The sequence below is a fragment of the Sturnira hondurensis genome, unplaced genomic scaffold (genome assembly GCF_014824575.4).
Source record: "Sturnira hondurensis isolate 20B ecotype Veracruz unplaced genomic scaffold, ASM1482457v3 Scaffold0015596, whole genome shotgun sequence".
NCBI classification, from domain to species: domain Eukaryota; kingdom Metazoa; phylum Chordata; class Mammalia; order Chiroptera; family Phyllostomidae; genus Sturnira; species Sturnira hondurensis.
The window spans coordinates 12284021-12308521 of NW_028088227.1; the positions used below are offsets into that span (position 1 = coordinate 12284021).

At 35.4% G+C, this 24501-nt stretch overlaps 1 protein-coding gene across 3 annotated transcripts in view; it reads right to left on the reverse strand.

The window, feature by feature from the left end:
- Positions 1–3614: 3614 nt before the first annotated feature.
- Positions 3615–24501, reverse strand: part of WASF1 (WASP family member 1) — a 41591-nt gene continuing 20704 nt past the window's right edge. The window contains exons 2-9 of one of the 3 annotated variants that reach the window (XM_037065039.1): positions 22521–22681; positions 16574–16708; positions 11949–12102; positions 10756–10873; positions 9016–9185; positions 7257–7436; positions 5375–6003; positions 3615–4478 (exon numbers count right to left, since the gene is read on the reverse strand). In XM_037065039.1, the coding sequence (XP_036920934.1) occupies positions 4321–4478; positions 5375–6003; positions 7257–7436; positions 9016–9185; positions 10756–10873; positions 11949–12102; positions 16574–16708; positions 22521–22653 (1677 nt within the window). In that variant the 5' untranslated portion in view covers positions 22654–22681 and the 3' untranslated portion in view covers positions 3615–4320. Of the gene's footprint in view, positions 4479–5374; positions 6004–7256; positions 7437–9015; positions 9189–10728; positions 10874–11948; positions 12103–16573; positions 16709–22520; positions 22682–24501 lie in introns of all 3 variants that reach the window. The other 2 variants (XM_037065038.1, XM_037065037.1) reach the window with 2 other exon arrangements.

A 24501-nucleotide genomic window follows, 5' to 3' on the forward strand; every position in this document is an offset into this window, starting at 1 on the left:
TAGGAGTGCAACATTTCACAGTTTTCATAGATAAGAATGAAATAGATAATTTTAAGTAATATTTGAGGCTGTTACAACAGAAGACAGATGGGGATTTGATGGCTCTTGTGTCTTTTAGATTGTTTCCAGGCCAGAAAAGTGGATGAGAACTTGATCACTTTGGTAGACATCGATATCCTGTATCATAAGAATAGAAGTACTGGAAAAGCTAGTGACCTGAAGGAAGGATAAATGAGAAATTCATCAGGAAACCTTTGAGTGTAATACACACACATACACAAGGAACATATTTATTTAGATACGACAAAATATTCATTATTACTAAAAAATGTATCTATTATAGGGAAGACAAACTATAAACATCCTGAGAAAGATGACCTCAATACATGCTCAGTTGTGTTTAAATATTTTTTTCTAAAGAGCAAAAGAGCAGCTGGCCTTACAATAATAAGAAAAGGTATTGATAACTGGACTGTGAAAAAAAGTGCATTCAATGTTCATTCAAGGCTGGTATTCATTCTTTATTCAGAGCCTGGTTGTCAGGCTTGAAAAGCAACAGATTACTGATGCATTCTACAGTCAAGTCATGGAGAACATAAATAAATTTGTTCTTAGTACAGCAATGAATAAAGGGAGGAAAAGACTTATTCTTTGTATTATAAGGGTCCAATGCCTTCTGTTTGGCCACAGTAGGATGATTTCTATTAATTACAGTTATATGACACAATTTAGAAATATTGTAATATGATATTTTCAGCAGTTCAACACAGCAATCTTTACATCCTGATACTACATGAGTGCTATCTTACATTGGTTTATTTGCATTTTTTATTAAATGGACAATATAGAGATTGTTGAAATCCAAAAGAAATTTCTTGAATTATTTAGGATCTTTAAATAATTTATTTTATGCCTCCTTCCGTTTAGGGAAATAATTTTTAAAAAACCAGGGTCAACATAAATGTAGTAGAGTGAAAATAAATGGCAATAGTATGTTTACTAAAGGGCAAAGATAAAGCTACGTTTTAAAAGTAATTAATGAGAATTCCCATTAAATTTAGAATACTTGGTTAATTTTGCTCTCTGCTCTAAAAAGTGACTTCAGAAATTAGTATTAATAACTTCCACCTTTTGGCCAGAATAGTTGATCCTATGTTTTCCATTTCTTAAATTAACATGCGCGCGCACACGGTTTTGATGAGGTGAGGGCTAATTTTAATCAATCTTGTTACCCAGGTTAGTGGTGAACATTTTCTTAAACAGGAGCAGTGTCTAGGAAGATACGATTTAAAGAGCCCTTGTGGACAGAATAAAAATGGGGATTTCTGAACTTGTTTCCACGCAGAGCTATTGTGAGTTACCTATTTTAGACAAGGCCCTGGCTATCTTGTGAGAAACCTACCTGGCAAGCCTGAATAGCTCATAGCTGTACCACTTGAAGAAAGCTTATATATAATAAAGGAATCAGAGAAGCTGAAAGGGAGTAAGGACTCCCTGTGGTGATTTGAGAAGATTTTGTGGAAACGTGGGCGTGACGTGGCTGTTGAAGGAGGGTGGGGCTTTCTGAATCTAAAGGTAGAATAAAGGAGGGGCGTTTCACAATTTACAGAACATAACCCAAATGGAAATTTTGGGTTTTATCTTTCAATAAATATTTCTAATGCGAAACTGCTTCAGAAGTCATCTCTTCTGCTCAAATCTATTATAAATTACGAAAAGCAGTGGTTACAGCTTAAAATGCCTTATAAGCTTACAAAGATTCCTTACTTAGAAAAAGTTAACAGACACACTCTCTCTCCTGTCACAATGACTGAATTTCACCCCAAACTCCACTGTGGCTGGGCATTTCCCTCCCCTTCTCCTGTCCCACCCTTACTGGGAAGAGGAAGGAACAGCGAGGCAAAAACAGCCAGAGGGATTCACAGCTTCAAGGAGGCAGAGCACACACAGAATAAAGATCAAACAAAGGACTAAGGACTTGGATTTGGTAATACGGAGGCAAATGGATGACTTCAACCAAAACAAGTGAAGCCAATTATTTCCCCATGACATTCACTTTTTCTGACTCTGCTTATGCACGACCTTGTAGGACAGTAATATAATTCAGTAAGAAAAAGGCAGTCATTACCCAGTACCTTTCATTCCTCCTAGGATATTAAAACTGACCACTGAATTATTTGTTCCAAAATTATCTCAGAAGGTAATCTGAATATCTAGACTGAAAGATTATTTTGATATATATATCAAAATACATACATACACATATATGTATATACATAAAAACCTGATACATATATATAAAACCTCTTCAGTCTATGGACATGCTCTTATCTTCCAGGAATGTTGTAAAAAAAAAAAAAAGTAATCTATCATGAACTATTTAGGCTACATACAGCCAGGCTTTACAACAGATCCACTCCTGTTATTAGGAAATCTTTTTTCATTTTCTTTTTACCACCCTTAACATCTCCAACACCAACACCAGTATGTCTTAGTTACCTGGCTATAATTGAGCTTTATAAAAACTACCTATTAACTACTCCTTTGACTATAAGCACACTTAAAAAGGACAAAATTTAAACTGCCATATTTTCTTGCGTTAAATTCAACACTAGTTTTATAGGTTGGAAAGAAATCTCAAATGTCTATGCAATCTCTTGTTCTTAGGCAAAGCTACCAAAAGACCAAAGCAAACCTTTTTGTTTATTAGAGCCATTAGGAAATGGTTTTTTTATGCCCAAACGGTATTGCTACAATAAAACTCAAAACCAAATACAAGGATATAAGTCATTAGTTATCTGCCTAAATACCCCCCAAATTAACAAGTTATCAAGGAGCATGTGGTACCCGCTGTCTATTGCCACAATCATGCTATGTGAAATAATCTACCTCAAAACCTAGGTGCGAGGCAATGAGCATTTATTTTTGCTTATGACCTTATAGGTCAGTTGAACAATTTTCCCAGGCTGGGCTAACCTTAGCGAGGCCTGCTCATCTGCCTACAGTTAGGCAGCAGGTGAGCTTGTGCTTGGCTGGTCTGAGATGGCCTCACTTGGGACTGCCCTCTGGCATGAGGTTTCTGATCTTGTAGCAGGCTCCTGAGCCCATTTCTGCCATATGTTTTTGGTTAAAACAAGTCTCAGATTCTGGAGTTGGATCAGGGCCCATCTGTTGATGGAAGGAGCTGGAAATTGCATTGCAAAAGGAGCAGACAGAGGCAAGGAACATCATTTAGTCTTTTCTTCATGCTAAATAACCTGAAGTGAATGCTGCTTCCCTCTACCTCTGATTCTGGACTGTACAAATAGGCACAACTCATTTTAACATTGCAAAATATAATTTTAAGAATAATGTTAAAGTCAAGGTGTGCTGAAATGAGCAAGTTAACACTTTAAGAGCATAAGGAGTTGAAACATACTAATTTTGTGAACTTAGGGTGAAAATGTTATAAAAGTTACCCTTTACACTAGACAGAATGAATCTGTACAATTAGGAAATCACACATGCAGCTCGAGTGGATTTTAAAGTCTTTGTTTACTATCCAGGTATTAAGAAACTACTTTATATTATTTGGTAAACTTTCAGAAATAGTTTTATTCAAAGAGCAACACCCATAAACTTTTAAAGTGAACCATTTATTAAATCAGACTGTTATTCTTAACAGTTATGTAAGTTACATGGATGTTTATGTCAGAGTATTTCACATGGAAATCTTTTAAACTCTTATAGGCAAGCAAAATTTTACCACACAATATATAAGTGGGAAAGGGTACTGCTAAACATTCAAATAAGGCAAGTATTTAAAAACAATAAAACAATAATTAAAAAAATTCAAGCATTCCTTTAAGAGAATTCAATACTACAAGCTAAAGGTACTTTCTGAGTGTATTCATATAATCAAAGTCTGTGTTTCTTTTTTGAAAACGTCAAGAAGTGGAATAAGGCTCATTAATAGATACAGTCGCCCTCATGATTTCAATCTCAGTTGCTTCCTTTAAATTAAAATTCACAAAGTGCACAATTAAGATACATCAAAAACTGAGTCTGCTACTCTAATAACAGCTGTCCATGCTTAATACTTAGTGGTTTATTTGACCAAATTATCTTTTCAGGGAAAAATAAAAAAGATAAGCCACTGTAAAACATTTAGTTTGAAATGTATGCTAATAGTTTTCTTAGAAATCAAAAATTATGGAGGAAAAAGGTTATTTATCTTAAGGAAAAGAAAGCAAAACACTGGAATGACCAAACATTTTCAAAGAACAAGCACCACAAAGGACATCTGCATTCAGTTTTGTAGTATTTATCAATGCATTTTCCTTACTCCAACCAATCTACTTCATCAAATTCTGAATCATCTTCTGAATCACTGTATTCCACAGCAATGCGGCGGGACAGGATGGTGGCAACGTCATTTTCAATGCGTTCATGTTTAGCTTCCTGTTCACGCTGCTCTTCTACTTTTCGTAGCTGAATACCTGACACAGTAAATGCAAACCATTCATTGTAAACCAAAATACCAAATGCTAGATACTATTAATTTTTCTGGAATGAAATGCACAGAAGAAATGCTAATCGAAAAATATAAAGCAAGATATATTAAAAAGATCTTGAAGGAATTATTTTTGGGGGGCATTAATTTCTTCATTATGCTATCTGTGACATTAGTTGGTAGAACTTGCCAGACATCCAGTGGCTATCTAGAGTTTATTAAAACATTATAATCTACTATGCCTCCCTGCTCACTAAATCCTAGAAAGTTAACCAGATAATACTTTTCTTCTGTTACCTCTAGGGTCAAATAAAATAAACATTGCTGATGATATTTTCTGAGGCTTTATTCTCCCTCTACTTGAGGAAAAGGCACTCTTATTTATTCTATACTGTTAGCACCTGGCATATAGTAGGTGCTTAGGAAATGCTGGCAGAATAACTCAATGAGTATGTCACGTTTTGTTTTGTTTTTTTAACTAAGGGAGGAAACTTTAAAGGCATCTGGTAGAGCAAGTGTCCCTGAGACACCAGATGGAGAGCCTTTACTCTGAAGAAAATGCAGTTTTTTTAAAGTAGTATACATATTAAACATAATATGAAGGGTTTTAACTAATTTTCTATAAAGTTTAAGTCTGATACTTTTTTCATTCATTCAATAAACATTATAACCCCTACTAAATATGAAAATAAAATAACCAAATGTGATATAGTTTCTTAAAAATGATTTAAAATAAAAGTTGAACATAGCTTTACTTTCTAAAGACCATTTGTGCAAAACCATGATCATTTAAAATTGTATAAATGAGCAAAGGATTATTGTTTAATAGGAAAGTTGCCAGTGCTACAAGAGCAATACTTTTAATGGCCCCAAGAACATTACCTTTTCGTATGGCTTCCAGAAGTACACTCCTGGCGTCACTGATTACAGGTAGGGTTGATGGATGACGCTTTGGCTCAGAAGCAGGTACGACTTGTGATGGAGGAGATGGAGGCATTAATGGAGCATGGGGACCTGGGGCAGTAGATGGAGTTGGATGTAGCCCAGAAGGAGGATGAGCAAGAGCTGCAACTGTGACAGGTGATGATGGTCGAATGCCAGGTGGAGGCAAGGGAGGCGGTGGTGGGGGTGGAGGCAGCCCCTGGACCTCGCCTTGTGGGAGTGGATGAACTGGTACAGTCTCACATACTGGGGCAGCTCTAGCTACTGGAGGAGAGGGCTGCACTAGAGGAGGTGCAATTGGAGGAGGAGCTGGGTGAAGAACTCCAGGGGCAATCTGAAGAGGAGCTGGAGGTGGTGGTACTGCTGGAGCTTGCAAAGCAGTGGCTGGAGGTGGAGGTGGGGGAGGTACTGGTGGGGGAGGAGTTGAAGTCATTGAAGCTCTTAATGACGAAGTTGACAAGGCAGATGGAAGAGGTGGTGGAGGAGGTGGGGGGGTGGGGCTCACAAACACAGGTGTCCTGCCTGTAGCTGGTGACTGAGGGCGATTTTCTATCAAACCTGTAGCAGAACTGAAATGATAAAGAGATCCTAGCAAGTTATTAAGAGAGAAAAATTAATTACACAAAATATAAATGATCAGTAACTCTATCAAGGTAGATGTATTAACATGTTCCTACAGAAATTAAAAAATATGCAGCAGTATTTACTGTGGAATGAAAGTAGAAATAAAAGTTCACCAAGAAAACGAATAGGTGGGATTTTGAAAAATTCAACCTCTCATACAACTTTCATATCCACTCAAGAATTTTATGCTTACTTTGGTAAGTAAAATGCTCAATTTTATACTGTGTATGAGTCTTTATAATGACTCAACATTTATCATATTACAGTATTTGTATCAATACCTGTGGCCAATAAAATTCTGTATTTGTATTGAAGCTATTAAGACTCATCATATGTCATTTCAGTTAAATCCGTGACAACTAATTACAAACCACAATAGGAAATTTACAGCCCTCTTCCTTCCTGAGGATGAAACATCAAATGAGTCAGTGACAGAACACTGATTTCTTTTTTTAACTGAAAATTATAACACTGACCTTGCTTTCTGTTTAAAAATTCATAATTTAGATAACACCAGATAAAATTACAGTTCAAAGCAGCTTTGCTAAAATACTATGAACAACTGCCTATTCTCAAATTTTTAGAGTATTTCTCTAATATCAAATCAACACTAATAATCACACGCTTGGTTTCCATTTTTTAGTCCCTTGGCACATCACAAAAATTTTTTGTGTGTTAATATACAGCAAGTCTTCCCTTATAAATGATGACAGGTTCAATGACTTTAAGTGAAATGACATATAACAAAACCAATTTTACCATAGACTAATTAATATAAACAAGAATTAAGCTCCTGTAGCATCTGATCAATGTTAAACAAGATGATGCTATTCAAGGACTTTACTGTTTAATAACAAAGCTATAATAAAATAAAACATGCTTTAACCTTTAAAGTAAATTCTTATTAGTTAATTTTCCCAAGAGACTGTGTCAGCTTTTATCAGAGGTTGGAAAGTACCTCCCACATGCCAATCTGCCCCACTCCTTGTTTCTGTAAATAAAGTTTTGCTGAAACACAAACATGTTCATTTAATTATGTATATCACCCATGGCTGCTTTCATGCAACAATGGCAGAGCTGAGTATGTATAACACAAACATATGCCCACCAAGCCCAGAACATTTACAATCTGGGCCTTAAAAAAATAAAAAGATTACCAACCTCTGAGACAAAACACCAAGTGCTTGCCCCTACATACCTGATACAGGTGGGTATGGGCTTCGCATCTCCTGCTCCATGCATTGGTGGAGGTGGAGGCGGTTCATGTGGTCTGACTAAGACCCTTTCCTCGGCTCTAGTGAGCAGCTCACTCATCTGACTAAATGGCAAGGCAGAAAGTGAGTAAGATCCATCCATATGATCCACATATGTCTGAGGTCTAAAAAAAACAATGGTATCAGTATATTTTTCTTGGTAGAATAAAGTGTTCTGCATGAGATAGTTTATCCTTTGAATGTCAATATTTTAACCACCTTTAAGAAACTTCTCTCAGAAATTCATTACATCCATTCTGCTTTTAAAACAAAAAATGCTGTTCATAATGCAAATTTTCCTTGCTGTTTCAGGTTATGATGACCTCCAGCTATTCTATTATTTTATGGCAAAATACTAATTCAATTCACAAGGATAAAAAGTATTATATATATAATCTTATAAACAAGAAAATAATTCACTTTTAGCAAACTGCATTCAAAGCAATCTGCCTCTATTTCACCTTTTTCTTTACAACAAAATGCCAATGACAAAAACTTACAATATAAAAACTGGATTTCCTACTACCAGGATGTCTTGTTGCTCTCTCACACCTAAGTGGCTTCCCAATGTCTTGTGCCCAAAGGGATAGGCCTCCCTGACACTAGCCCCACTAGCATGGCTGGCGACCTCATTTTTGGCCTTTCAGTGCTTTCAGGGATGCTAGGGTACTCAGCAAATGGGTGCTCATTAATACAGCAACATGTGACTGAAGATCCGACTGAGGCAAAATTTTAGACACTGCAAGCACAGGAAGACATAAATATTTACTGATTGTAGTGCATGTTGGAACAAAGCTGGATTTAAAACATACGCACACAGCAAGTCAGAAGTGCTGTGTTCAGACTGCTGGGTCAGCAAATACCTCGATTACTTAACAGTGGTAGAAATAAATGTTCGCCTGTAGGTTAATCCTTTCAGAAAAGAATCTCAATTCTTTCATTATTTTTTTCAACAATGCTTATAGTTTTAGGAGTAACATACTCCTAAAATGGGCCAAAATATTTCATACTTACGACCCAATAATTTATATGTATTATTCAAAAGAAAACCTTAAGCTCTTTTCCATTCAAAAATCAGTAACTATAATATATATAATCATGACAATCAACTCTACAAAAACTAATTTCTTCACAGAAAGATGCTAGCATGGTTGCTAGGGTGGTGTGTCACTTATATAGGGCCCCTGACCACTGAAAAAGGAAAGGATCTATTCTCTATTTTTGCAAAGGGAGATGAGCAATTTCATTTTAAAGTCCTGATATATTCGAGTGAGACATATAGCATAGAAAGGAAGTCAGAAAGAAAAAGGAACAAAATATAACCCTTTCTCAACTATTTTTTATGTAGTGAGTCAATAATAGTTGAAAAAATAGTCCAGACCCCATTCCTATATTGTGAAACTCTAGCCGAGTCTGCCTGAAACACTGAGAGGAAGCTGAGACTTCGTACAAAAGCTAAAACAACCCTGAAGATCACCTAGTCCGACCCCCTCTCTCTAAAGATGATGAAACTAAAGCCCCGGCACGAAAACGATCTGCCCGAGATCAGACCTCAGCAAGCTCACAATGGTCAGGGTTTCAAAACCACCTCTATATTTGTACCAGGGTCTGCCAGGTCAGCAGTTCATGTCCTAACACTTATAGGGATAGATATTAGAAATTTTATCATTAATTTTGTTAAAAAACAAACAAAAGAAAAGAAACCTTGTTTCGAAATGGGAGGCTGGGCCATTGGCAACTTCAATATGCTTATGTAAGAGGTTAGCATCATCTTCAGCCAGCTCCGGCCCTTGCGCCAGCTTCTGCCATTCTCTCCGCCTGTCATGAGGTGCTCTTGGCACTTTTTCTGGTTCATGAGGACGATCTAGATTTTTCTGCTATAACAGATGTATTGAGACAAAGCCAAATGCTGAAGTGCCAAGTTTTTAAAAAGATTATAACAATCACAATAAAATTCTAACATTAATATTGAAAAAAACAATGTCATAATAATATAGGAAAAGTAACATAGAGACAGTTCATCTGTACACTGATTTAAATCTTAGCTAGTTTGCTCATAATCCAGCTTCTCCTCATGTTTTTTTAATCTCTAATTGGAATTGACGTACCAGATAAAAACAGTATGCCTATGTAATAAAATCTGAAGTCAGAAAGCCCTTTCAGATGAAAAACGATTCACCTCTTTGCTACCATATCTATTACTTTTGTGAAATTCCTATCATTAATGGCACTATCTCTAACCAAAACATGAAAATTTACTAATTTAGTAAGTTAGGGAAGTTACCAATTGGCTAGCCAATACATTAGAAAAAAATCCTATTATCCATTTAGCCCATTAAAACTGTGTCACTCAACAGAAAACAGTGTATTTAAAAATAGAACAAGAAGTGATTTAAATTGTGGGAACAAGCACAGAAAAGTACAGAGTAAGTACAACAAAGTCAAATGCCCAAAGGGGCCAAGCAGATAATATACACGGAGAGAGCAGGGTGCAACTCAGGGAAGGCAGTAAACTAGACAGCCATGCCTATTTAAGGCATTTCAGTTCAACAAATTTAAAACCACTGGGGTTATCAAGCACAACACTGCTCACAGGTGTAATGTGTGCTGTCCATCACCACTCTGCAAACTCTAGCTAGAACCCAGGGCTACTGTCCAGTACCGATGGCAACGGCAATGTGTTACAGGGAAACGGGAGAAGAGGGAAGCAGAGAGAGCTCTAAGAGAAACAGAGGGGTGATGAAGACAGACTCTGTTTCCTTCATAGTTCTGCTTAAAGCCAACCCTGCTTCCTCCTTCTGTATTTCTAATTATCATCAACATGGAGTAAAGTAAATCCAAGTGAACTTTATCAGAAGGTGGAAAACAACAACACAGCAAACAGATAACAGGAATTTAGTGAGAGTATAATAACCATTCCAAATCATCGGGATAGGTTCTGTGGTTAGAAAATATTAGCTGCATCTCTACCAATCTCCAGACAAGATCCCTTTGCTCCTTCTTACCAGAATGTCCTCTTCCCTGGGCCACTTAATTCCTATTTTTTGTTCAAGATACATTGTCAGCTTTGTTGACAGTGTTTGCCAACCCTGTCCACTGTTTAAATCAAGTGCTTTTTTTGTATGCATACCTCTGTTGTGGCACTTATCACACCATATTATAATAATCATATTATGTATACATCTAACTATATATAATACCATTATTATATATAGTTAGATGTATACATAATAATATCATTATTATATATAGTTAATAATCTAATAATCTAATCTGCTCAGATTATACTGTGATCTTCCTGTGTGATTATAAAGACCTCAGTATTTGACTACATGGACTCAATAAAGTAAAACCATCAAAGTACAGGACTAACAAAGTTGCCTATGTGTAATAAAACACAAATACATGAAAACTAACTTCAATTTTTTGAATCTCTTGTAATACCTTCTGCTTCCTCTTTTCTTTCCTCTTATCCTCTGTGTCTTGCAACATTTTTTCTTTCCATAGATCAAAGAAATATGAAGGATTGGTATAAAACTTCAAACCTTCTTTACCATCATCTCTGAAATATATCAATTAAAATATATATTAGTTAGACTTAGGCAATCAGAATAGAAATAGTTCAGTGAAATCTTTTCCCTCTTACATTAACAAACTATAGCATGTTTTAAAATAGTGGCAAAATAAATAAGAATATTATACCATTAGAATAGTTCTCACAAGTCAGACAGGAAACTGAGAAAACAGAAAATTAGATGTTTTTTCAGAGTTGGTGTTAATAATTTAAAGTACAGCTAGACAATTTTCATCCCTAACTTCTGCTGAATAACGAGTTTTCTGAAAGTCCTTTGAGAAATTCCAGTAATTATAAATAGTTCTGCCAAGATAAAAGTCTGAAAGGACATAATATCATTTAGAATAGAGAAATTATACAGGGTTTCTGCCAATACTCTAATTTACTTACCAAACCCTCAAAATATCACCTAATAGTCATTCTTGTAGTACCACAGTTATTTATATCCAAATGACTTGCATACTGAAAAATAGTTTCAAATAACTATCTGAATACCATTTTATTTAAGAAGATATGTGTAACACATCTTAAATTACCTATTTAACAAATCATATGAAAGAGCTCCAGAATAAGGCTGAATAATTCCAGATTTTATTTTAAATGGTAGATTACATTTTAAAAACAAATACTATATACCCATTATGTATTGTAAATTTAATGCATACAGATTAAGAGTAGATAAAACAAGCAAAAATAGTATTTGTTAGTGTGTTCAAATTTTGAGCTCTTTATTTTTTCTTTTCCATCTGATTGGAAATGAAATTTAAAAGACAGTAACAACTCCTTGGCCCAGCACAGTACGATTTTGCCATTGGTTTTCTTACTAATAGTTATGAAAACAACTCCCTTAAATTAGTCTTGTCTCTTGCATGCCAGACCTGTGGGAACTCCGTGAATAAATCAGATGTTTTCTGAAGGTGGTAGAGAGGGTGTTCTCTATGTTGGTCAGGAGCCCAGTAAAAAAAGAATGTCCGGGGATTTAGCATTTAAAGGCAGACTCCTACCTATGTGAACCTGAAGCCTGAGATAAATAACCACCCTTCTCATTTATGAGTCTACTGACCTGTAAGGAGTGAGTATGTTGAGGGGCGGAGGCTGCTCACAAACATCATATGTCTCCTGTAACGGAATAGGCAAAGTCTTGCGGTCAAAAAGCTGCTGATCTTGAATTGTAGAACTTCGGAAAGCTTTTCTCATTGTTATATCTTGCAAAGACACTAAAAAAAAATCAACAATGTATTTTGTTTATTTTATGAAGATAATTTAACATAAGAACGAATTCACATACTGTATTTGTTTAAAAGTCAGCATGGCTCAGGAGGCTGCAACAGCAGTGGTTTGAGTCACAAACTGTGTTTTGAGTGTCCTTATCATTATCTCCCATGTCATTTTGTGCCCGGCTTCCCCAGTCAGACGGGATTTAATGCAACCTTTGATTTCTAAGGATAAGAAGGCTCTAATGACACCTGAAGATTATCCATATTTTCCAAAAAATATACCTTTTTCTTTTCTCTACTTGCCATCCCCAGCCCCACTAACATACATTCTCTTCTTCCTTTTTTCTATAACCTTTCCCCCCATCACCTTTTATTACTTTTATTTAGCTTATGCCAGTAACACTGAACAAATTACTTAGTTATCAGTAGCATTCTGGCCTAAATACACTGTCTACATTGACCATATATAATATTACATATACTATAAAGTTAAAATAAACTTGACAGTAAAGAAAATGTTTTCAAGTACTGAGCCATCTGCATATTATTGTCTATTTCACTTATCTTTTCTCTTGTGCTACAAGGATCTCTACTTAGCTATAAGCTCTGGATGACTGAGACTGCTTTGTACACTAGTATGTCCAGGAACTAGCACAGCTGCCATCACATATGATGATTTAAAATAACTTCATTTACTCATTTTCTTTTGGACTATGCAGCATATTAAGTAATACACCCAGATACTACAGTTATATATTTTTTTTAATTTTATTTATTTATTTATTTTTAGACAGAGAGGGAGGGAGAAAGAGGGAAAGAAACACTGATGTGTGATCACCTCTTGCATGGCCCCTACCAGAGACCTGGCCTGCAACCCAGCCATGTGCCCTCACTGGGAATCGAACTGGCAACCTTTGGCACTCAACCCACTGAGCCACACCAGCCAGGAATACTACATTTTCAACTCTTGGAGTGACTTCTGGATATTAAAAAACTAGGTGATTTTTTTACATATTTAATGTGGCTTTAAGTATACAGAGAAATGCTTTATACCACTGCAAGGTAGTACTAAACAACCGTTAATGATTCTTGAATTATTTTTCTCCCTAAAGTAGTATCTCTAGCACGCTCACAAGTCAAGTCACTCCACACGAACACCCGGACCCGTGGACTGGGGGAGCAGTGAGACTGCCTCTGCGCCGGCCACCCCGCAGCTGCGTCCTCGGCAGCCCTACCACTGCACCACTTGTAATGCACTCAGAGACACCAAACTAAAGTTCAAAGAGACACTGTTTTTCCCACTAAAAAGTAGTATGAAAAATATTTAATGACTCTACACTGTATGTACTAGGTGCTTTTATTAATTTTAACTGTATTTAATCTTTACAATTCAATGGCAATGGAATTAATATTACATTTTTAAACATAAGAAAACAAAGGCTATAAAGTATTCAATAACTGGTCCAAGGCTAGATGGCTGACAAGCAGTAAAGTCAGAACAGAACACCCGAATCTATCTGCCTCTGAGGTTGATCCTTTTGCCACAAACTGCCTACTGGTCCTCTGGTTCCTGTCCGAAGTGGCCTCTGCTTTCTACAGTCAAAATGGGTCAATTCTGACCACCCTCTCAACCCACTTAGTAACCGTAAGTAACCAGATGGAACCTAGTGTTCATTCTCCCAAAACTTTGTTAGAAAAGATGTAAAGAGCAAGGAAAGTAATAGGCACTTTTCTATCTTCAAGTTCCCTAACATTTGTCTTACTTGTTAGCAGACCACTGTGACAAAGCCCCTTCCAGCTGCCAACAATGATGTTTAATATTACTTAAACAGTATTATATATAATACAGTAAGATAGCACAATACATTTATAAATATAACTTAATTAAATATAATTGTACAAGTCTTTGTTTAAAATTCATTTTTACATACTTTCTGAATTATATTGGTAGTTCTCACTGTTATTAAATGGTAATTAAAAACAAAAATATTGATATTGTACTCTATAATTTAGTATTATATTCATAGTTATTTTGTTTGAATTCTCACTGCATTAAAAAATGTAGGTTAAATAATGTCGAAAATTCCTTCTATCTAACATCCCCAAAACAATTCTAAACTAAGGAATTCAGCTTTTACCTTCTGAATTCTTACCCACTGCTCCACATAATTGTAAAGGAACTATAAACAATTCTGATAGTTGTTAACACACTAGGATTTTTTAAAAATATATTTATTTATTTTTTTAGAGAGGGGACAGGAAGGAGAAAGAGAGAGAGAGAGAAACATCAATGTGTGGTTGCCTCTCATGTGTCCCCCACTGGGGACCTGGCCTACAACCCAGGCATGTGCCCTGACTGGGAATCAAACCGGCGACCCTTTGCTTCACAGGCCTGCGCTCAATCCACTGACCTACAACAGCCAGGGCAACACTAGGATATTTTTTTAAAAACATTTAGTTATTTATTGGTATCTGTATTTTCATTTTCAATTTTAATAGGGGTGTGCAAAGATATTTGTATCAACAGTATTTTGAAACTAATTGTTAATTTTTAATTCCATTATTATAAGGACTGTCTATGTATCTCTACATTATTATATGGCATAGTAAATGTTTAACTTACTTAAGAAATTTTGGACGTGAATGATAATATTTAAAGTATGGCCATAAAATATTTTTTCACTAGTAGCAATTATTGATACAATTCTTTGTATCAAGAATTTCAAGAAGTGTGACCAACGCACATGCACACATTTTAAAGGGCACCAAGAAAACAGCCCGTGGAATAGAAGTATTTGCATATCATATTATCTGACAAGGAACTTGCATCCAGAATATACATAGAATTCTTATAACTCAACAATTAAAAGAAAAATAATCCAATTTAAAAATGGTCAAAGGTTCTGAGTAGCCATTTCTCTGGAAATGATACACAAATTACTGATAATTCATTTAAACCCTGGTTTTAAATCCAAGCTCTACCACTTCCTGCTGAGTGACTTATCTCTAAATGGCTTATAAGCTATGAAAAGATGCTCCACATCATTAGTCATCAGGGAGATGCAAATACATTCTACAACATGGGCCAATATTGAAACCATTATGCTAAGTGAAAGAAGCCAGTCAACAAAAGACCTCATACTGTGAGATTCCACTCATATGAAATGTCCACAACAGGCAAATTCATAGAGATGGAAAGCAGCTCAGTGACCACTAGAGGCCAGGGGGGAGGGGAAATGGAGAGTGACTACTAAGGGGTCTAGAATTCCTTTTTGGAATGTTCTAAAATTGACTGTGGTGATAGTTGCATAACTCTTGCATATGCTAAAATCCACTGAATTGTACAATTTAACCTTAAATGGGCTCACTGTAGTGTGTATAAAATACATCTTAATAAAACTGTTTAAAGAAAGGTGCTGTTTTGGTTTTTGTCAAAACCAGACCTATGAGTTAATACCCTTGTAAGCAGTAGAAACTTAGCATTAACATATTTGCCTTGCCTTATCTAGGCATTAAATTAGGTTACGTCAAAACATGCTGGTTTAAGCACTAAAACATCTATCATTACATATTCTACTTTTTGAGTTTCTTCAGTGATATTCTTCAGTATACTTATTATTCAAATTTAGAGCTCATATAATTTGCATTTATACTAAAAATATTATTCAACAAAAAATTTTTTTTAAAGAAAAGGTTACAAGAAATTCACATTAAGTAACTCTAGGGTAAATGAAAATTACTGTCCTTCATAGCTCCACTTCATTTTGTTTAAAAAAACAACAAACAAACAGAAAGGGGTTGGAGAAACATCAGTGTTCAACGGTCTACCAAGTCATGAACTGTTTTACCACTGAAGTTTCTAGCACTATTTTAGCCACTAATGTGGGAGTTTTTTGTTTATTTATGTTGTTTTTTTTACCTGATATCCCTGATTTAACACTCATTATAAAACATTTTTTCCTACATATTGGCAATTTGGGTTTTTTAAAAATATTCATTTAAAGTAGGAAGTAACATTCAAATAACCAGATCAGGTTTTAGCAATTTTACATATGCACATAAAAAAGTGTATTAAAACAAATTACATTCTTACAGAATCAATTTCAATTTACTAAGAATTTCAAGTAATTTTCTAATAATTTTTATTTCTAAGACAAAAGTACACAGATAAATTTTAAGGAAGAAAAGATAAAGATAATGGAGGAAAAAATTTGGCTAACATTTTTTATGTCAAAAACTTAAGAGTTATTTAGTATACAAAAAGAAGAGATCAAAAAGAAAAAAGGGAGAGAGGAAAAGCCGTACACATGGCACTTGTAGGTAATTCACTGACTTATTACAGCAAGTAGACCAAAAATCATGGGTAGAAAAAACTTGTAATAAATTTGTGTTTAATACTGTTCTTAAATATTTCACTCAAGTCATCGAACCTGAAATATATGTGAAAGAAACATAATATGAATAAACTTACATTCTTCTTCTTTAGGGTCAAGCTGCGTAACACTGACAGACAAACGGTCCACACGTTCTTGCAGTGAGTTAACTCTGAAGGAAAAACTATGTGCTTCATTGAATAATTCTCCAAAAATATCTTCAGCATATTTACCTAAGCAAAAATGAAACATATACCATAAAATTTAATGTGGTAAGAGATAAATATCATGCAATTCAATATTTAAAGGTACTGTCCTAATAAATTTGGCGTTTTCTGAAACTAGTTTAAACTTTAAACCCTAAAGTAACCCAACTGTGGCAGAATAGGAAAACAACTCAATGCCTGGGAAACCTGGTTTCGTATAATTTACATCTGAAATGGGAATGCTCTACCTGTTTTATCCGTATCTACCTGTCTGTTGAGGGTCAGAGAAGATTATGATATAAAGTACATATATAAATAGAAAAAAGAGAAAGTAGATACAAATAATGTCTTTTAACCCCAATTCAGCATTCACAAATAGATGCTACACAAGAACTAACTTTCAGGTAAAGTGGCAGAATCCAAAATTCTTCATAAGCCTAGTTAGGTGACCTGTCCAAAATACAGATTCTGAAAATTTATGAGATAATTTATGTTCTCTCTTGTTTCAGTTTCTTAAAAAATCATCATAAATTTAAAATCACTGTATTTCTCTAGTTCGGTAAATTTCCATTACTGAAAAGAATTAGACAAAAATAATCTATTCTAAAAGAAGTTTTAGATGACCTACAATGAAAAATTATTCAAGTATATTTAGAACATATACACTAATGCATAATTACAACATAAAGATGAGTCTATTACTGTCTGTACTTTCAAATAGAAAAAAATCAATGGTCTTCCTAAATCAAGACATTTTAGACCTGAGCATACTGTAGGTTAAATCTAGCTCAACAGTAAGCTCTATCGAGACAATTCCTATGACAGGAAAGTACTAAATACTTATTAAATAAATTCACTAATCTCACCAGTTTATATTTGAATAATGCTGCATTTTTCAAAGCACACCTTTATATTATCAGTTAAATGACAAAACATTTACCAAAAGTTCACCCTCTGCCAGGCAGGTATGTGACCGACTGAATATACCAAAAAGTAAAACATTAAATTCCTGTCCTAGAAGATTTTATAATCTTTAAGAAATCAGAACTTTAATCTATCTATATTTTTAAAGGATAGTTTTATATATACCATATTTTTCAAACCATAAGATACACCTAGGTTTTAGAGGAGGAAAATAGAAAAAAAATTGAAGCAAAAAATGTGGTAAAATATTTAATAATATAAATAACAAAGTATTTCACCAATGTAAAAGTAAACAGAACTCAACAGCAGCATTAACAACCACTATTCCTCCCAAATTTGGGGCTGAGGGGAGGGAGTGAGTCTCACGGTCCAAAAAATACGGTATTCATTTACTCACAATTCTTTAAACCAAAATGACTGAAAATGTCTAATGTACCAAACACTGTACCAGAACTGGGAAACATAAAATGACTGCAAGAGGATCTCTGCCATTGATAAGTTTTCAGCAAACATTTAAACACATGAAAAGCACCCTAGCTCAGTTGGTTAAAACATTGTCCTGATACCTCAAGGTTGCAGGTTCAATCCCTGGGTAGGGAACGTAGAGAAATCAACCAACGAATACATAAATAAGTAAAACAACAAATTGATGTTTCTCTCTGTCTCCCCCTTCCTCTTCCATCCTCCCTCTCTAAATAAATAAAGTTTAAAAGATAAAAAGATAGCCCTGACTGGTGTGGCTCAGTGGTTGAGTGCCAACCTGCAAATCAAAGGGTCGCTGGTTCGATTCCCAGTCTAGGGCGCATGCCAGGGTTGCAGGAGGTCGCTAGCAGGGGGCATGTGACAGGCAACCACACACCAATGTTCCCCTCTCTTTCTCCCTCCTGTCCTCCCTCTAAAAAATAAATAAATAAAATCTTAAAAAAATAAAAAACATGAAAAGCATTTTAATAAATAAGTCCAACTCTTTGCTCTATTTGCTTTAAGACCTTGGTATCAAATTCTTCACTTATAAAACAAGGATAAATATATCTGCTTTAAGGAGAAGGGACAAGTGCCCTGGTGGGAGGGCTCAGTTGGCTGGAACATCGTCCCACACACCGGAAGGATGCAGGTTCAATCCCTGGTTGGGCGTGAACAGGGGACAATAATTAATGCTTCTTTCCCTCCTCTCTCCCTCCATCTCTAAAATCAATAAAAACATCTTCGGGTGAGGATTAAAAAAAGTTTATAAGAATAGGAGACGCAGCGAACAAAGGGCCTGATGGAGTACCTAGTACAGAGTAGAAGCTCAAAAATATACAGCTCTTACTATAATCTGAAGAAAGCCAAAAGAAGCCAGTATAAAGTTAGCCTTTATTCATTGAATGTTAGGGACACAAATGTGAAGGACAGTGATGGAAGACATAATTCTATCACTAAAGAGCTTAGTTTACTATAGGGATCCTTAGCATATAGTCTGAGTCTGTATACCACCTGAAATTATATGCAGATTTTTAAACGCATTTGCATTTTTCTGGAAAGAGGGCCCATAGTTGGTCAACAGATTTTTTTTAAAGAGTCTATGCTACCCCCACCACAAAGTTAGGTGTCAAGTACCTCAGCGTATAAGATAAACACCCTGTTAGTTCCCTTTTCATATCCTTTCTTACTTTCCTTATCCTTCCTTCCCACAGAGAAGTGAAAGAATGTTTGCAGTGTACAACTGATTGTGTATGTTTCTGAATTTCAACCAACCTGACACTTATTGTACTGTTTCTCCACTCAAGAACCTACAAATTCTTATTATCTGTGAGATTAAAAATCTAAGTCCTCTTGTCTAACGTTCGTCTTCCAAAATCAGGTTCTACTATACTTCTCCAATCATTCGTACCTTCAATCCCCCTTATTCGCATTTCATTCAGCAAACCTCCTATCATGACTCGACTTTATGCTTCTCTCTCTTTTCACAGTTCCTGTAGTCTAAAACTCATAATTTTAATTACATATATGTGCATACTGTTCAGAATGGTTTCAGTATTCACAGCATCCATTCTCCAACTAAACTGGGGTATGTTCCTTTGGGACAAGAACCATGTACCACTATCTGCCCCTTGTCTACCTATGTATTCAATCAGTTTCATCGAGCCAATCTATCCACCCGCCTCCACACCTGCCTTGCTATCTATAATCCATCCAGTTTTCTAAATTTTCTATGTTTGAGATCAAGAAGTAGGCTCTATCAGCTCATCTTGGCAGTATGAACTGGCAATATTCAACAAGAAAAAGGCTGTGGGTGGAAAGAATGGTAAAAGAACCTACGGGTTATTAAGAGTTCCACTAGCTGAGATGAAAATAAAATGGGAAATAATTTTGTTATAGCAGAAGAAATTTACATAAAGTAAATTCATGGTTTTCAGTAATTATAAAACAGAAAGGTGTTCTATGGTGAAAAAGAAAACTGGAATGCACACTTTGGTGAGGAAGAGGCCAGGATGATGTTCCTCTCCAGGCCACGCTTGGCCCTGCAGTCTACCTTCCCTGCTGGGTCTCCTAGCACTTCCGGGGCTACCGATCGCACCACAGTGAAAAATTGCAATTACTCAGAACCAGTTTGAATAGCCAAGTTTTGAAAGTAATTCAGAGATTATTTAATATATTAACTATTTTTACTATTTTGGGTGGACACTGATATAAAATCTATTCTAAGTTTCCCTGTCTTAAGTAGAATTCAAAATTAAACATAATTTAACCATGTCTTGAGGACTTACAGTCATGAATTGATTATAAAAATCAATTAATGTCTCAGGCTAGTAAACAGTCTCTTGAAATATATATTTGCTTCTACATTAAATGGCCTTTTCCCAGTTTTTATATTGCTGCTTCTCTTACACAACTTCCTTTCCTGGAAATTACCTCTTTGGGCTGGCTTCAGTAATGCTTGCTTCTATTGAAATATATTATCTCCCCTACCTCCTCATTATTGCTCTGAAGTATAAATATTTGAAAACCAGATCATCAAAACTGTATGAACTACCAACGTAAAAGTAAAACAGACTCTGAGAAAGGGACCTGTTGGGTATTTTACGTGCGTTGTCTTTAGTGCGTGGGCTTGCTTATTCTGGCCACCTAGAGGACTTCCAAATTTAATTCCGGGTTCTCCACTACATCAAGTGGGAAAGCTACCAGGAAACTTAATTCCAGGGCAGTGAACTATTGTTATGCCTTGCTATTGTAAAATATTTTATTGATTTTCTCTGTTTTTGAATTTCTACACTGCTTATAAAATGCCTCTATAGTATCTCATTCCAAATCCAAAGGACCCAAAATCTAATTCAGTTATGTTTTTCCACTGTATTTTTATTTTAAGGATTTGGCTACAACATGACCATGTGCATGCTAACAGGTGCTGTTGCTTATATAAACTATGTACGATTTGAAATTTTCTTAAGTTTTCACTTTTATGTTAAGTAAGAAACAGGTTAATACTGCAAAGTAACAACCTTAATCACTGTATTAGTTCTAAATTCTATATTGGGAACAAATGTAAAACAACATGCCAGTACAAAACTTGAAATTCATTTTAAGAAATATTTTAACCAAAATATTAATGTCATTTCTATGCTCTTAAAATGGATTTTAATATTAACAGGCAGATGTCCTCATGTACATGTGTCACATATAAGTTCTATATATGAAGTTATGTTAGATTCAATTAATGCCAGACCACGAACAAATCTGTTAGCAAATACTTTTAAACAATATAGTTAATCATGCGGTAAGACAATATCTGGAACTCTTCTTTTGACTTTATTCTATATTAACTTTCCCAAAGAAGTAAACAATAATGCTAGCGATTCACTGCCAATAACTAACCAGAAAAATAACCACCAAAAGGGACAAGGAATATACTTAAATTCAAATAAAGGGCTTTTAAATTTATTCTTACAACTGATTTCATTGGCAATACAGAAATTTAATGCTCTCACCAATAGCATTCAAATGTAACTTTTTATGTTGCTCTAACTACATTTGTCTATGTCCAAATGATCTCACTTGAACCAAATTAGATTAACAACCTCTCTTTATCTTGTGCTAATTATAAAAAGAAAGGAAAAAAAGTTAAAAGGTATAGAAGAGAAGAGCCAATCTTGCCTGTAAGGACTCTATGTGGGAGGGTATGAGAAGACAAGTCTAAGACCATTTAGGTAATATTTCTAAGCCAAGAAACACCTTGTTTTATCTTTAAAATGAAATATAAATGTCTTAGTAAAAAGCTAACTCTTTGATTCAAAAGATAGACTGGGTTTATTTTTTTTAAATTTCCTAACAATTACCCAGCCAGCCCGGGTGCCTTCTGTCTGCCAGAGGCCAGGCTCACTTGCTACTTTCACATCATGCTGCACGTAAGACTCCTGCCTGGTATTCTCATGTCTTGGAGACAACTCATTTGAATAACCCAATCTGTTGAGTCTTAACTACCCCACACCTTTTACTTGTAGCTATTTGATAATATAAATAGGCTAATAGGCTAATAAAATATATGTAAAGAAAGAGACACTAGTGTCCCAAAACATAAATAGTTAAAGCCTCTGAAAAAGTAACAGCAATAACAAGCAAGCAGAAACAGAACTCTGGCTCTGTCTTTCATAGATTGAAGCACATTTTTAAAACAATCTCAGTAATTCTTATCCATCAGGTGATTATGTTCCTAAAGATTCTGTCCTTATTTCCCTTTCCCAGAGGAAACACAGGGGAAGAAATTATTCTAAAACATTAATTTCACTTAAAATGACTATTTTTCAGGATAATTTTGTATTCTCACCAAATATCTTCCCCTGTCTCCCCATGTAATCACAAGAACATCTTAATTAATACTCTAAAGCATAACATGTGATTTAGAAGTAATGTTTTTAGTTGGTATAAGAATACTCACTTAGGCTACTTAGTTGTCTAATTATATTTGCCAAGGAAATATTGGTCACACATTCCAGTTCATTCTTAATGCCTCTGGGCAGCGCCGTGTGGCACAGGTGCCTGGGGTCGATGTTTCTTTTCACTAATGGCATCTTGAGCTCAACCTCTGTGCCAGTTCACCTGTGGAAAAATCAAACAATAAATTAATATTATTTAATTTCAACTAACACAGAGTGAGACCTTATCTTTCATGTTTAATATCTGTTAATATAAGACAATGAAAATGAGATCATCTAACTAAATGAAATGGATTAAAATTGATTTGTTCACCTTCTTTTATCTTCAATTAATAGAATGCCAACATTATATAAAACATTTTTAAAAATTCCTTACTTTCAGTACCAGTTGCTTCACAGTGATTTCATAATCACTATCACTATTAGTCTCCTAAAACCACTGATTTTACTTACTACAACTAGGAGTTTGGTAGTAATGAACTGGTCTGAAAGGACCTCTCTAAAAAAGTGCCTAAAAGGATTAGAGCAGCTGAAAAAATAGTATCAAATTTACATTTTCATGTATGGAAGAAAAAGGGGTTACATTCTACACCTGACAAGCTCAGGGGAGGCCTACGTGGCAGGTCTTACAAACTCAGAGACCTCAAGTAACCACACAGGATGGTCTGAAATTAAAACTTCCTAACTAAAAGTGAGTCATGGGGGGATAGTCTTGCAGTAGGCCAGTATCTTCCTTGACAAAAGTCAATCTTTACCTTAACCGAGACTATCTATTGTCTTTTTGTATCTACAATATCATGCCTTTGAAATATCAGAGTAAATCCCCTCTAGCCAGACCCCTCGGGCATTATCTCCCACTGGAGCAAAGTCCTCATTATTACCTTGTTGCCCACATACCACCCCTATGTGCTATAAATATTAACTGTTTACTAGTCTATACCTATCAATGTAAATGAAATATGTGTCTCTCCATTTTACCCTTTATCCAATCTCAGAGACTTCCCCGCTTTGCTTTTGCCTTGTCCTGCCTCCTTAATCTACTACTAGTGGCTTTCATGTAACCATCCCCCCACCTGCTCTATGCCTCCTTCTTTGATCCTAACGTACAAAATAGGCAGCAAAACTGCCATTCTCTGGAGCATTTTCTCAACCCACTGAGATTTTGCTTCCTGGCCAATTGTCTCAAATAAATCCATAAAAATTCTCTACAGGTTTGGACGTTTCTTATGTTGATGCACATAAACTCTATCAGGTGTTCGATAGCTCAGAAACCAAATAGTCCAAGCAGCCTCACATCCTCAAACTCATCAAAACCAACCAAATCTTATTTAATTGATCAAAGTGTTCAACCTTCTTTGAATTACAGTCAGTCCTCACTTCCTAGGCTTTCCATATGCACAAATGTCAACTGTCACACCAGTCCCTCAACAACATGGTTCCAGTCTCACCCACCACAGTACATTATCTGTAACTGCATAAATACAAACTTTTTTTATTAGGACTTCAGTCCACACATCGCTATGTTAAGGAGATGCACACAATCATCAGTGACCAAGTACACTCCTTTCAAAGTAGGTTGGTGACTGGTTACTCCTCATTTGCTCCTCAATTTGCCTATAGACAGCAAAGCATGTAGCTGAGTAACCTTCTTGCCTCTCAAAGATACACCCATGTGAAATTTTACAAAATGAGTAACTGAAGGAGGGAAATGGCCAACAAAGGTAAAAGTGCAGCAAAGAATCAAAAAATGATAATGCTAAAAAATAATGAAATTCAAACCGAATGTAATTGGAGTAATAAAATAAATAGCTGATTATAGGTATGTTGCCACTGCCACTGTTTGGGACTCTAGACAGGCAGTCAAAGAAATCAGTGAAGTTGAACTTATTGCCATAATCAAGGAAGATGGTTGTGACAAAAAGATGTCCCAAAGGAAGTAACGCCAGCAAAAATCTTCACACTAAAGGGAACTCAGAGATATCT